The sequence below is a fragment of the Cyprinus carpio genome, unplaced genomic scaffold (assembly GCF_018340385.1).
Source record: "Cyprinus carpio isolate SPL01 unplaced genomic scaffold, ASM1834038v1 S000006675, whole genome shotgun sequence".
NCBI lineage: Eukaryota > Metazoa > Chordata > Actinopteri > Cypriniformes > Cyprinidae > Cyprinus > Cyprinus carpio.
The window spans coordinates 35482-50611 of NW_024879293.1; the positions used below are offsets into that span (position 1 = coordinate 35482).

Here is a 15130-nt window from a genome sequence, read left to right on the forward strand (position 1 = left end):
CCCAACCCAGAGATTTGGAGCCTTCATGTGTTTGCTTCAGGGGTCTTTGATGGGCCAAGTGCCCTGCCTCCCCATGTGCTTGACACACTCACTTGTCTTGTTCACCTTCTACTAGGTGTTTGTACACTCTTAAATGGGGAGAGTTTGTGAAATCGATCGGGAGACATGCGCTTTCTCAGGAGGGTGAGGAGATTAAATCCCCCACACCCACCATCGCTACCGCCATGGGAGGGTTAGGGTTAGGGTTAGGGTTAGGGTTAGGGTTAAGTCTCTTTCTACCCCCTTTAAAGCGCAGGTTATCTCTTTGCCTGCTTTGTCTTCCAAGTCATCGACTTCATGTGACACCGAGGCTCAGAGCGACATTTGCCCTGTCAGGGCTTTAAGGATTTATATTGACCACTCAGCTATCTTTCGACAGTGGGACCAACTGTTCATGGGCTACGATGGCTGTACTTAGGGATATGCGGTATCTGAGCAGAGGCTTTCTTGTTGGATAGTGGATGCGATCGAGACGGCTTATGCAAGCCAGGGACAGGAATGCCCTTTCAAAATCACAGCTCATACGAGAATTGCTATTACCTCCGAGAGCAGGAACAACACATTGCCAAGGTTGCCGTGATCACTGCTCGATCAGTAGTGCAATTGGCCAGTTTATTTAACTGGCATTATCCGTAAGTCAAGTCACCTTTATTTGTATAGCGCTATATACAATATTGATTGTGTCAAAGCAGCTTTACAGTGTCAAACAGGAAAATAGTTTGTCAATAATGCAAGAAGACAATAACAAAGAGTCATTTTTTTCCAGATAAAGTCAGATCATTGATGATTCAGCTCTCTTCAAATAGTGTCTGTGCAATCAGTCAAGTGTCCCCAACTAAGCAAGCCAAAGGCGACAGTGGCAAGAAACCAAAACTCCATTGATGACAGAAATGGAGAAAAAACCTTGGGTTCTCCTCTGGTCAGACGAACCAGCATGGTGTGGTTTAATTCCAGGCGGAATCATAAGTCAGATTGTGCAGGGGACTTGTCTGGCTTCTGTGGTCTTATGCCGATGGTCGTCAAGGTGATGAGGTCTTCACAGAGGATCTGTCTCTGGGGTGCATGTAGTTGACATGGTCTCCGCTGACATTCAGGGCTGTAGAGGTCGTCTCTAGGTGCTGATCCACCATATGCTCTGGATACCTACTAGATCCGTATGGCTCACGGTGACCTCGAAATAAGAATGAAAGAGACTAATATTAGCATGGATGCCATTTTTCTTACGATGTAGCGAGTACATCGAGTGTTATGGGTAGTGTTCCCGGTTCCGGTTATGATAATTAATGCAGCCTAACAATCCTTTAACGGATTTGAATTATAGAAAGTTGATAGTAATAATGCAATATGAGCTCGCTCAAGTATTGGGGATTTTAACCATTCAGGGCTTTTATAAGCAATTAGCAAGATTTTAAAATGTATTCTTTGGGGAGCCAGTGCAGAGTTGACAGAACCGGGCTAATATGGTCATACTTCCTGGTTCTAGTAAGAACTCTAGCTGCTGCATTTGCAACCACAAAGCTCTGCAAAGGGTCATGCGAACTGCCCGCCACATTGTTGGAGGTGAGCTTCCCTCCCTTCAGGACATCTACACGAGGCGGTGTATAAGGAAAGCCAGGAGGAGCATCAGTGACTCCAGCCACCCGTCCCACAGACTGCTCTCTCTGCTGCCCTCAGGAAGACGTCTCCACAGCATCTGATCCCGCACTAGCCGACTAAGGGGTAGCTTTTTCCCTCAGGCTATCAGACTAATGAACAGTCAAAACTAATACACCCTACAGCATACTCCCACAATATGGTATGACACCCACTGCACTTTACCTTCAACAGTTCAACACTGGACTATACATACACATTGCATTTATTACATACTCTACCTGTTACCACTGGATACCATCCAATGCACATCCATGATATTTTGTGTATCCATTTCATATGCTAATCTGTTGCACCTTAGCATATTTTTATACGTATATATGTCTACATAATGTAGAATGTGTACATACTGTGCATAGTGTATAATGTGTAGTGCTAACTGTAAGTATGTCTAATAGTACACTGTGTGTACTGACTATATGTATGTGCATATTGCACATTGTGATCTGTTGTAGTCTGTATGGTTATGTGTAAATTGTTTTGCAATTTCTGGAGCATGCTCCCAAGAATTTTACTCACCAGGGTACTGGTGCTGTGGTGATGTGACAGTAAAAGTGACTTGACTTGACTTGGAATAGGAAATTACTAGCCATTCAGTAAGGTTTCAGGATTTTCAGAGAAGGGGAGGAGTTCCCACAGCGAATATTTCTCAATGTCTCATTCCCACTCTCAGGGAACCAAGGTTACAACAGTAACCAGAAACATTTTGTAATGTCACATTATGTTGTCATAGTGTGATGAAAGCCCGCCTCTGCAGAAGATCAACACCTACTTCCACATAACACCCTCTTTAGCAGTGGAAAAGCCTCCCTTCTGATCCTAACATTAGGAAAGAGTGAATGAAGTTTCAGACTGTCAGTAAGAACCTGATCGTTTCATTCGTTCGCTTCATTTTACCATGGGTTCGTTTTTAAACAAGACACAGTTCGACTCATGATTTTCAGAGAGATTGAAACTAAAAGGCTTTGCTGTATTGGATCCGACAGTAATGTCTCACCACACAAGTGTGAGTAACAGTGTTTTTATCATGTGTCACTATTGATTTGTCTGTTTCAGATAGTTTGATATGTACTGAGTAAGTTTTTAACCTAAATCACAACAGCATCCATAGATGTAGGCATACAGACATGCATAATTTGACATAGTTTATATGAAAAAGCGTAATTTATCCTTTGTCAGCTATATCTGTAGGAACTCAAAGTATCTGAACTTTATTTAACCAATGAAATACAAAAAATGTGTACTACGCATAAATGTTAAAAACATAAGGTCATAAACAGCTTTCTGTTGTGTCTTTGGTTAAACACTGAAATATAATACATCATATAATGGACTAAGTTACTGTAACTACCTCACAAATACATAAAGAATACATATAAATACAGATCACTTATTACCGGGCTGTAGTGTCTTTGGCATTTGAGGTGCAGGTTTGTTGTTTTTCTGATTCGGGATCAGACTCTGACCTCAAACATGCATGAGTTAATTTCACTGGCTACCATTTCTTAACGGTGGAAAAAAAAGCTTTTCAAAACCATTCTGCATGTGTAATGACGGGGGCATTAAAATTAAATTTTAATATGCAAAACTGTTTTACTTCGAAGTCTAGAATTCGCCACACCAATCCAAACGGTTGTGTTCTGACGAGGGGCTCAAAAAACAGGACAAGAAATAAGCTTGTTTACTTCTAGATTGTTTTTTTGATACGAAGGTCTTGTGAACATTATAAATGGACCTCGGAGAACAGTAAAAATCAAATTGGAAAAAAGGCAGTTTATGACCCCCTTTAATCAGTATGTTCTTCAGGAACAGTCTCACAGCTATCATTTGTTTTGTGCCGAAGGCGAGTGGAGGAAGTCACACAGCATCAGCACTGAGACATACGCTGAAGTCTGTTCATGCTCACACACACACACACACACACACACACACACACACACACACACACACACACACACACGAGATCAGATCGGATCGCTGATGGGGGTCTACAGTGAGCCAGAGGGGGGAAATAAATGTGATTGTTACTGTGTCTTTTCCTCCTGCACTATAATTCCCGCCAGCAGACCAAAAATTGATGGTCCAGAGCCGGGAAAAGGAGGGAAAGACTGCAATTTCCAATTCCATTCCATTTGCTCAGTCTGTCTCTCTCTCTCTGCTCGTGTTTCAGCCTCCATCCAGCTGTGGAGGTCACGTCTGAGCAGGGTGATGTACTCCATGGCCAACTGTCTGCTAATGATGAAGGTACGTGAGTGGAAGAGCTACAAACATATACTCGCTTGCACATTCATTATGTGACCTGAATCATATCTGTGCACACGCACATACTCGCCAGGGTTAGAGATTACAGGCTTTCCTTCAAGCAGGTTGCCTACTGATAAAATAGCTTTTCTGATTATTGTTCTACTGGGTAAAACAGTGGTGTATTCAGACATTCTAGACCTTTTATAGTGTACCCTTAGATTTTAGACTGTCGTAGCTAAAAAAAAATGCCTGTTTTTTTTTTTTTTTTGTGCAAGTTATCATGTTCAACAAGTGCCATCTCCTGGCCAAAGACTGTTGTGACACACACACACACACACACACACACACACACATTGGTTAGCAGCAAACAATGAAAGAAACTCACAGACATGAGTCGTTGTTGTAGTGCATCTTTTTAAAAAAATATATATATATTTTTATATATATATATATATATATATATATATATATATATATATATATATATATATATATATAATTTGGGGGGGGGGGGGGTTAAGGTACAGTGCAGTTAAATTAAATAATTGAAATTTAAGCTTAAATTCTAAAATTGTTAATTTTATTTCTGGTTTATGTTAATATATATCACTTCTACTCTGATTTATTTTCTATAAATTAAACATAAAATCATTTCACTGCACATTGTATGATGTATGGTTGCATGTATGAAAATAAACATTTAAAAAAAAGAAAAATTGAAATTATTCTTTTAAGCACTGCGTAATATTAAATAAACGTAACGTTACTAACTATAGGATTAGGGGTCTGTTTTAAAGTTAGATTCATACAATAACTTCCTTATTATAATTGCATAAATAACTGTTTATTACTATAGAAGGTACAGCTAATGTTTAACAAGGACACTGTAAAAATATTAACAAATTCCGTCTTTATTTTTGTTCAGAGAAGCTCTATATTTTGTAACACAAATAGACAATTTGTGAAGAATCCTCCTCACACAGTCTTTTCAATGACCACATCTGTCAAGCTTAAGGATAAAAATGCATGAGATTATCTCAACGTTATTTCATACACCAACTATATTCAAGTCTTCTGAAGTCATTTGGTGCTTTGAATGAGATTTCCTTTTCCACTGCGGCGTCAAATCATTCATTTCATCCCCACAATACTCAAACTGACAAGACTGCATTTGGTCCGTCACTCACATAAACTATCATATGACTTCAGGAAACCTGGAAATGTTGTACCATCCTCCTTTACTGTGGATGTTCATAACAGTCATATAGGCAATTTTATGCTACTGTCATGGTGTTTTTGTTCTTTTGGAGCTTGACAGTCATGGTCATGGAAAAGAGCTGCACAAAGATTCTTAAGAATATTCAACAGAATAATTTTTGAAGTTGGAACAATAAGAAGAAAAAAAAGCTACTTTTATTGTGATTGTTTTCTTTTTCCCGTAAAGGACTATATGCTGGCAGTGGAGACGTATCACTCCATCATCGAGTATGAACCTGAGCAAAGAGTGCAGCTGCTGAGTGAACCGAATCGGCCGGTATTTTTTCCCTCTCAGGTGAGACAGAGACACCAGTGAGGCCACTGCTTCAAGCATGACTTCAACAGCAACACACAGTTTACAATCTCTGAACTTAGAATTGTGGCGTCCTGCTCCTATATACACTAATGTCCACAAAATTTACGGATCATTCAGTTTTAATAAATTAATAATAAATATGTTCATCACATGGGCAACATCAAATGTCTTCGAAAGTAAAGGACAAGAACCGTGCAAAAGCTGTAAACTTTCCCTTTTTTTTTTTGTTGTGAATGTGTTTTGTTTGTGTGTAAGAAGCAAGTGATCATGTCTGCTGGATGAGTGGACGTTGTCTTTGTTCTGCCCATGATACTTGTTTTTGAAAGAGGTTCAGACGGATCCACCCTTTAGGCTCTTCTTGTTTTGTCATCTCCACACAGCAGACTATAATTAACGTTGTCATGTTTGTTCCATCATGATTAGATTGGAGACATCGCCAACTCCTGCTGAGATATATTTCATGATGTGGAAAAAGGCTGGTCAATCAAATGAAAAACAGCTAATGAAGACACCTCAGTCCTGATGAACAGGTGAACGCTGATTTCTGCTCTGTTACAGTCATTTAATGAACTCTCCTCATGGTCACGATAGCAGTTGGGAGTATTAAATCTTTTTTTTTCGAATATTTTAACAAGTCTATTATTCTATGTAAAATGTAATTTATTCCTTTGCTGATGAAACTGACTTTTGCAAGCAACATACTCCAGTCCTTCAGTGTCACATGATCCGTCAGAAATCATTGCAATATCGGTTATTTATTTTTATGTTGTTACAGTATATATAGAGAGTGAAATATAAACAATGGTGCTGTATTAATGTTTATAAACATTAGTGATGTTTGCTACTTAATATGTTTGTGGAAGCCATTACTATTTTGGTTCAGATTTTCTTTGATGAAAGTTTAGTTTGCAATGGGTGCGCGGCGTGTGGTGGGTCTCCTGAATATAAATATTTAAATTTTAGTAATTGTAAATGATTTTATATTAACTCAATTAGTCATAAACATGCTGTTTACTATGTTTGATTTTTTTACATACACCCACAACTTTGTGGAGATGGTAGTCTCACATTTTTATGAGGCATATAAAACTATACATGCCTCACAACTGTTTTCATTCTATGAGAATAAATGCACTGTTCCTATTTAAAAAAACAAACAAAATCCTTACCTGATATTTTGTGATCAACTAAAATGAAGCCTTAGTGACCACAAGAGACTTGATTGTTAAACAAACATTTAAAAAATTTTTCAAGAGACTTGTTTTAAAAACATTAAAAAAAGTGTCTGTGTTTCTGTGCATTTTTGATGTTGTCCACAGGGCTTTTGTTTATATCTGAGCAGAATAACTATGGCAGAACCTGCACACGACGTTTTCTCCATCGCCTGGAACTTGATCGGAGCTCAAGAACCCATTGGTACGTTGATGGGGCACGTATGACAGAGGGATGCAGCCGCCAGACAATCGCAGCGGATGAATACTGGATACTGCCGAGCGATAACAACGCCAGCTGCTGTGTTTCAGGCAACAACAATTTCGTAGCGGTCGTGTCTGCTGTTACTTGGGAAGGCTGTAAGGAGTCCCTTGGCCATCTGGGACGAGCCTGGTGCACAAGGACCCCGTCGCTCCTAAACCTTCACGACAGCGTGCTGTTTCAGCCTCACCACCATGTACGACCTGGGAGTCCCCGTCGCGCAGGACAACGCAGAATAAACAGGCGTCTGCCGAGGCCGCTCGCCTGCGTAAAAAGAAGCGGAGACAGCTTTCACACGTCCAAGTGCCTACAAGCATAGTATTGAGACCGCCCACAATCCAACGCGCAGGACTTTACCCGAATGCATTAACGAGTCAGACGGCAGGCCGTGGTGGAAAATACTCTTCAGCATTTGAAGCTTTTACAAGTTCATGTATGTTGCTCTTAACATGTACAGACAGGACCAAAGTTAACTTGATAACTCAACGATATTTGCTCCGCATGGAAAAAAATGGTTTAAGATTACCCGTGTTTCAAGAATGGAGTGAATTTATTTGAATTAATTGATTGTTTTGTTTGTATATGGGTTATTTGCTTATTTTGTATTTTGTATTTCTGAACATGAGAAAAGGAAATCTGGGTTAATGAAATGTGTAGAATCAGTTCTGAAAACAATTCTGACGTTGATGTGCTTTAGTAATGCAGCTTATAGTGGCATTTTACCACCATTTTTAATTTTTTTGAAAAACCTACTTTTTCTGACGTTGATGTGCTTTAGTAATGCAGCTTATAGTGGATGCCATGAAACTTGGCAACAGTAATAATATCAAACTATCATCAGTAAAAGCTGACAAAATAAATTTTGACAAAAGAAGTTTTGTGATGATATAATCCAATAAAACAGAATGGCGTTGCCCATTTTGACTCATTGAGCTATATCTGCTCAATGCAATGTCCAAACTTAGCGAAACTTGACACACACAGACCACAAAACATTCTGAGGACGCACATCAATTTGCATCCAAATCTGCCCATAGGGGGCGCTACAAATAAAAACCTGTTTTATCTCCCCAACAGTTTGATCAAGTCAATGTGAATGTGTATTTCTTATTCAGTACAGGAATTCTAACCAAGTCATTAAAAAAACAACAAAAACTGGCCACCAGTCAGCTAATAACATGCATTCTAGAATAAACTGAATATAACATACTTTTTTTTCAAATCCTTGGTTGTTTTTTTTTTTTTTTGTTGTTGTAGTTGTTTTTTGGTTCGTTTTGTATTTTGAGACTTAATTTTCTCAGTTTACAGCATTTCACGTCTCCCCTGCCCCCCCAACACACACACACACACACACACACACACACACACACACAACTACCAACGAACAAGGCCCAGTGCATTTCATTAATGTGTACACGATCTGAAATGTGCGGTCCACTGCAACACAGAAATACAACATGCTTTTCCATCAATGTGCAGCATTTTGTTAAAAATCCAAATGAACCGAACAAGATCGACTCGAACTCAGGGGCGCCCCCAAGGGGTGGCCAGGGGTGGCCACGGCCACCCCTGTGGTCCACCCCTAGGATATTTGCCAGTGGCTACTATTAATTTAATCTATTTTAAATCTATTAATTTTAGATCTATATATATTTATATATCATTTAATCATTATGACTATCACACGAAGAGTGACGATTTTTCTGTCCTATCTCCAGAAGTCTGCATAATGTGCGCAATGTGGACATGTGATTGTCACTACAACAGTGTCCAATAACACAGAAGTTAATATCAGAGTTTTTACGTTTTTAGGGGCGACAAACAATATCAGTTTGTGTGCGCTGTCATTGCTAAAAACCAAAACGTCATCGTGTCAAACACACCGACAGTGAGTTTGCGTCCTGAGCAACATGAAATAGTAGTTGTTCGTTCCTGAATGAATCAAAGGGGGGCCTGGTGTGTGGTGGAAATCGTGTTGGGCGCTTCGGGGGGTCAGCAATGACTCACTTATTACTTAATCAGTCCTGCCAGGGGGCTGGCACCTGACTGGCTGTTTTAATTTCACATTTAAGGTACCATTTTTGCAATTTTTTAAACTCATTTCAAACATCAGTTTTCCAATGTTTTTATGTTTAAAAATATCAAAAAACATTATTATATTAATTTGTTACTCACAGGGTTAAAGTATTCCATGTCCCTCAGAGCGTCCATTAAACAAGTGTGTAAAAACATCCAAATGGCCTAGATAGACATGTTGAAAAAGAGATGTCAGATGCAGTTTCTGTTTTCTTCTCTGCAATTGTGCAAAGATCAGCATTTTGTTGATACAGATTGCATTTGCTTGGGTAACAGTCCCCAAATGCAAGTAAGTCTGACTTTAAAAGATGGTGCAGCACACTCTTTAGAAAAAAATGGCGTAAAGGTAAAAAAAAAAGGCCTCAGCTGTGCAGCGCCACACTTAGAAATAAAGATATCAGCACAATAACACACACGGCAAAATATTGTCTAATTTTCTCGTTAATCGAGGTAAAATCCCAGAAATCACAGAGATAGCATTTTTTTTGTCAATATTGCAAACACCTTTATTTATTTATTTATTATTTGATTTGATGTGCCAACCAAACCCAAGATTTTACTGGTGGCCTCATCTGGCCACCCCTATTAAAACTTTTCTGGGAGGCGCCACTGCTCGAACTAGACCGTCAATTACTGCAGCGCAGTGTTACCTGATCACATATGGCGTCACTTCATTTTTTGCATGAGCAATTTATGATATATTAATGCGAACAGAACATTTTTATTCGCAAAACATGTCTGTATTTGTACAAATCCCTGCACAATCATTTAATCATCCCAATCTCCACAGAACTCAAATTGAAAGGCAATATTGTTTGTGGTTTAGTAAGATACATGTATAAAATGCATGCAGTACATGGATAATTTTGCGTGCATCTATTAATCATTTTGAGTCTAATTTCATCCCATAGAAAGGCGACTGAAGGAAAGCTGTGGTTTTCAAAATAAAAGTATCCTACAGCAATTATCGACAAATACACTGCTGTTCAAAAGTTTGGGATCAGTCAGATTTGTAATGTTTTTTAAAGAAGACTCTTCTACTCATCAAGACTGAATTATTTCTAATCGAAATACAAAAAAAACTAAACAGTAATACTGTGAACTATTATTTGCAATTTAAAATAATGGTTTTCTATTTTAATATACTTTAAAATGTAATTTATTACTGTGATCAGAGCTGTATTTTCAGCATCATTACTCCAGTCTTCAGTGTCGCGTGACTCTTCAGAATTCTTAAATGCTGATTTATTATTAATATTGGGAACAGCTTTGCTGCTTAATAATAATAATTTTGGAACCTGTCCATACTTTTTTTTTTCGGGATTATTTTGATGAATAAAAAGTTTTAAAAAGAACAGCATTTATTTAAAATAGAAATTTTTTGTAATATGTATTGACTGTTATAAATTTTGTGTTTGTGGTTTTTTTTTTTTTTTTTTTTTTAAAGAAATGAATCAATGAGTTTTTATTCAACAAGGATGTTAAATTGATTTTAAAAAAAGTGAAAATAAAGGCTTATATCATTAGAAAATATTTCGATTTTAAATAAATGCTGTTCTTTTTAAACACATCATTCGATCAAAGAAATCCTGGAAAAAAAAGTATCATCAAAACAGGTTCCAAAAATATTCAAGCAGCACACTGTTTACTGTTTGTTTCCAGCACTGATAATAAATCAGCATATTTAGAATATTTCTGAAGATCATGTGAAACGGTGTGAAGACCTGAAGCTAAATGATGCTGAAAATACAGCGTGGCAGAGCTCACAGAAATACAGGAAATAGCATTTTAAACAGATATTCACATAGAAATATAGTAAATTTCTAAAATGTAATCATAATTCACATAATTCATCAATTTTTTTTTGTTTTTTTTTTCTTTTTTTCTTTTCTGTAATTTCCAACAAAATAAATGCAGCCTTGATGAGTAGAAGAGACGTTGTACATATGAAGGACGCAGATTCCCAGCCTGGGAGCTTTGGAAAATCCCAGCTAAGGAAGTAACTAAATAAATAGTTTGGAAATGTTTAATTTAATCGCATTTATTTGGTTTGTTTGCTTAGAGTGAAGGCTCCACCAGTCAATTGCATTTCTATGGAAAAAACACCCAGTACGGAACTTAGGAACAGTCTAATTAGTTTACAAACTGATTTCAGCTGGCCATTGTCGATGAAGGTGTACCTTGCTTCTCTATGTACCCGATTGCCAAGTTTCAATACTTTGTGTGGAACGATGAATGAGACTTTTATTGTGAAAGCAGTTTGGACCTTTCGCAGCGCTTCCTGTCTGTCCCGCCGGTGATACTCGCTTCCACAGCATTGAGGGTTTAATAACAGGTTTGTCATACATTGGTATTTTAAATTATGTTATCTGTAGCCGTTTTCGTTCCATATTATACAGTGTGAAGTGAATGAATATGAATATGGGGGTATGATTCGTTTTCCGTTAGTAAATGTTTAACTACTGGAAGCGTAGACTGCGGATCTAGGAATGACAGTAGATAACGAAGCGCTAACTAGCCTCACGCTACATTGTTGTGAATTAGTCGCTGCTTTGTTTAACGCTAAGCGTTCTGTGCCCGAAACGGAAATATTGTTTGACTGTGTCATGCTTTTGAAGAGGAAAAGGAAACATAAGTATTTCCGCGCAGTCAGGAATGAGGAAGCGTCTCTCTGCTGTGTGTGGTTACATCAAACACTAGTTAAACCACGTGTTCGAGGTGCTCTAAGTATAATATGTGCTGTTTTTAAAGCTCAGTGGGAGTGTAATCTAAACACCATCTGAAAACAGTATCATAAACCCTTCATATTTCATCTAAAAGTTAGTCTTTTTTGAATTGCAAATAGTCCCTTCCCCCCAGAGGTCGTCAAACTTGACCCCTGTGCTGTGTGGTTATTTGTGTTGTTTTGTGATCTGAGTCCAGTCAGATCCGGATCTCCTTGCTGGTTCTAAATGACCCCTGTTCACCTCACAGCATCAATGGACTGATCAATGTGGAATATGCTGGTCCAATAATGTGGTCATGTGAAGTGATTTTGTTACTTTGTAGTATGTATTGTGATTATGGGGTTCTGTATTAGGACACATAGATGTAGTACTCTTAAGTATAGGCACAAGTGACATTTTATATGGCATATTGTTTCTTCTTTTAATTAGTTTAGGGCGCTGAAAACTTTTGATCATCTTGTTGCCCTTGTTCACTGTTTAATGTGGAGTTACAGTGGATTCGGCAAGTATTCAGACCCGCCTTGAAATGTTTCACACAATCTGTTATATATTGCAGCCCTATTTTGCTAAATCATTTAAAACAAAAAAGTTCTTTTTTGTTTGTTTTTAGTTCTTTTTTTTTTTTTTTTCCTCATTAATGTACACACAGCACCCCATCTGTTACAGAAAACACAGACTTGTTGACAATTTTTTAGATTTAGTAAAAAAGAAAAACCTGAAATATTCACATGTTCTCGAGTATTCCCGAACCTTTGCTCAGATTTAGTAGAAGCAACCCTTTTGATCGAATACATCCATTAGTGCTTATTTGAGAAAGATGCACACAAGGTTTTCATCAACCTGTGGAATTTGTGGATCCCTCTGGCCATTCCTCCGTGCAGATCCTCTCCAGTTCTGAACCAAGGTTGGACTCGGTAACGTTGGTGACAAGCTCTTTTCAGGTGCTCCTCCAAGATGCTCAATTTGGTGTAAGAGTCAGGGCTCTGGCTGGGCCATTTCAAGAACAGTCCATTGAGTTTGTTTTGAGCCACTCCTTCATTATTTTAGGGCTGTGTCTTAAGGGTCATTGTCTTGTGTTGGACAGGTGAACCTTCGGCCCAGTCTGAGGTCCTGAAAACTCTGGAGAAGGTTTTTGTCCAGGATATCCCTGTACTTGGCCGCATTCCATCTTCGCATCTAACAATTGCATCCATCGTGTCCTGATCCCTGCAGCTGAAAACACCCCTAGAAGAGCAGCATGTCTAGCCCAACCCAACCGATGCTTTCACTGGTGGGAACTGTATTGGACAGGTGAAGAGCAGTGCCTGGATTCTCCACAACCACATTACCGCTTAGAATTAGGGCCAAAAAGTTCTATCTTGGTCTCATCAGAGCCGATAATCTTTAGTTCCTTCACCATCTTGTGAGTCCTTCAGAGGTGTTTTTGCATGGGTCGTGCACGGAGGGAGGCTTCCGTCCGGGCCACTCTGCCATAAAGCCCAAAACCTAGCAAACAAAAAGAAAAAAGAAGGAGGCCGACTTGTGACATGTAGGATGCAGTGAATGGTTCTGCAACTTTCCTCTTTTCTAACGTCTTCTCCCTCTCCCGCCCTGCATTCTCTGGCCTCTCAGCCACAGTTATCTTTGGGTTCTTATCTCTTTACCTCTCGGCATCACAGGTTCTTCTCCCGCCTGATAAGCTCAGTTTGGCCGGACGTGGCCAGCTCTCTAGGAAGGGTGCTGTTCGGTACCCCAGACATCTTCCATTTAAGGATTATGGAGGCCACCTGTGCGCTCTTCGGAACCCTTAAGTGCAAGCAGAATTTTTTTATAGTGTAACCTTGGCCAGATCTTCGTGCCGTGGCCACAATTCAACTGTCGTACTTAAGCCTCTTCAGCGTTCCTTTCCTTTGACCTCATTGTTCCTCAGTTGCTCTGACATCTGCCACTGTGATCTGTCAGGAGGTCTGTATATAGACAGGGTGTGTGGCTTCTCTCCTATCAAGTCCAAATCAGTATAATCCAACAACACCAGGCTGGACTCATATGAATGTGTAGACCCATCTCAAGGAATGAGTCAGAAGAAATGGACAGCACCTGAGTTTAAATAGATGAGTGTCACAGCAAAGGGTCTGATACTTAGGACCATGTGAAATTAGTCCTCTTTATTTATTTTTCCCTTTTTTAAATATCTCTGTAAACATGTCAACAATTCTGGGTTTTTCTTGTTCACTCAATCTGGATTGGTCTGGTGTTGTAACAGTAATGAAAAAAATAAAATTGAACTTAAATGATTTTATGCAAAGTGCGCATGCAACTAGAACAAAGAGTGAACAATGTCAGGGGGTCTGAGATACTTTTCCGTACCCACTGTATTGCTGTGCTAACTACGTGTAGCAGGGTGGTTGAGTAAAGCTCCACAGCGTCAGATAGAGGCGCTTTCACTTAGCTGGAGGAACTGATTACATGTCATTCTGGATTACACAACCAGATTCCAAAAATTAATTTCTTGTAATCAGAATTATTACATTTTTTAACTAATTTACTTCATTTGTAGTAAGTTGGCTAAAATCGCCTTAGATATTTGATTCAAGTAGTTCGGAATCTTTATTACGTTCTTCTATAGCACTGGGTGACCTTCAGTTTGAAGCCAATTTTATTTTAATTATTACACCTTTGTTTGTTACGGTATAGTTTTATTGTATTAAATGTAGAGCCGACACTCCTCCTTCCACTTCAAGTCACAGCAATTATCGGATATGAATTTGATGCATAGCGTGCCTATTGTAAAGACATTATAATGTGACAAGAAAAGTGAGTGTGGGTCGATTCCAATAATGCAGTTCGTTTGAACTTTCTGTTCATCAAAGAATCCTGAAAAACAAAACTGCATACGACCTTTTCCACAAAAATATTAGGCAGCACAACTGTGTTCAACATTTGATAATAATCAGAAATGTTCCTTAGCGGGAAATCATCATATTAGAATGATGTCTGAAGATTCCCCTTTTACTGAAGACTGGTATGATCTGAAATACAGGGAATCACAACTAAATTACAAATTTAACAATATTCACATAACACATTTAATTTTTGATTGTTTAAAAATTTTTTCCGTTTTTAAATATTTTTTCAAGCAAAAAACCCCTCATGAGCAAAAGAGATTTCTTTTAAACTTTACAAAAGCCCCAAACTTGTGATCACCCGGACCCCTTTTTGTGTGTTTCTCTCTTTCCCGGTCAAATGCGGGGCGGAGGCCAAAACCCCGGGACACTAGACGGGCAGCCCCCGGCCCCCCGGCGTAGCAGGTGGAGCTGAAAGGCCGCTGGGCCCCCCCGGCCCCCGCAGGTGCTCACAGACAGCGAGG

At 38.9% G+C, this 15130-nt stretch overlaps 1 protein-coding gene across 1 annotated transcript in view; it reads left to right on the top strand.

Annotated features, from left to right (window-relative positions):
• The window catches only part of LOC109054611 (trafficking protein particle complex subunit 12-like), a 44877-nt gene that overhangs the window by 14989 nt on the left and 14758 nt on the right, over positions 1–15130 (top strand). Inside the window, exons 6-8 of the mRNA XM_042755350.1 lie at positions 3863–3936; positions 5381–5488; positions 6829–6925. Of these exons, the coding sequence (XP_042611284.1) occupies positions 3863–3936; positions 5381–5488; positions 6829–6925 (279 nt within the window). The remainder of the gene's footprint in view (positions 1–3862; positions 3937–5380; positions 5489–6828; positions 6926–15130) is intronic.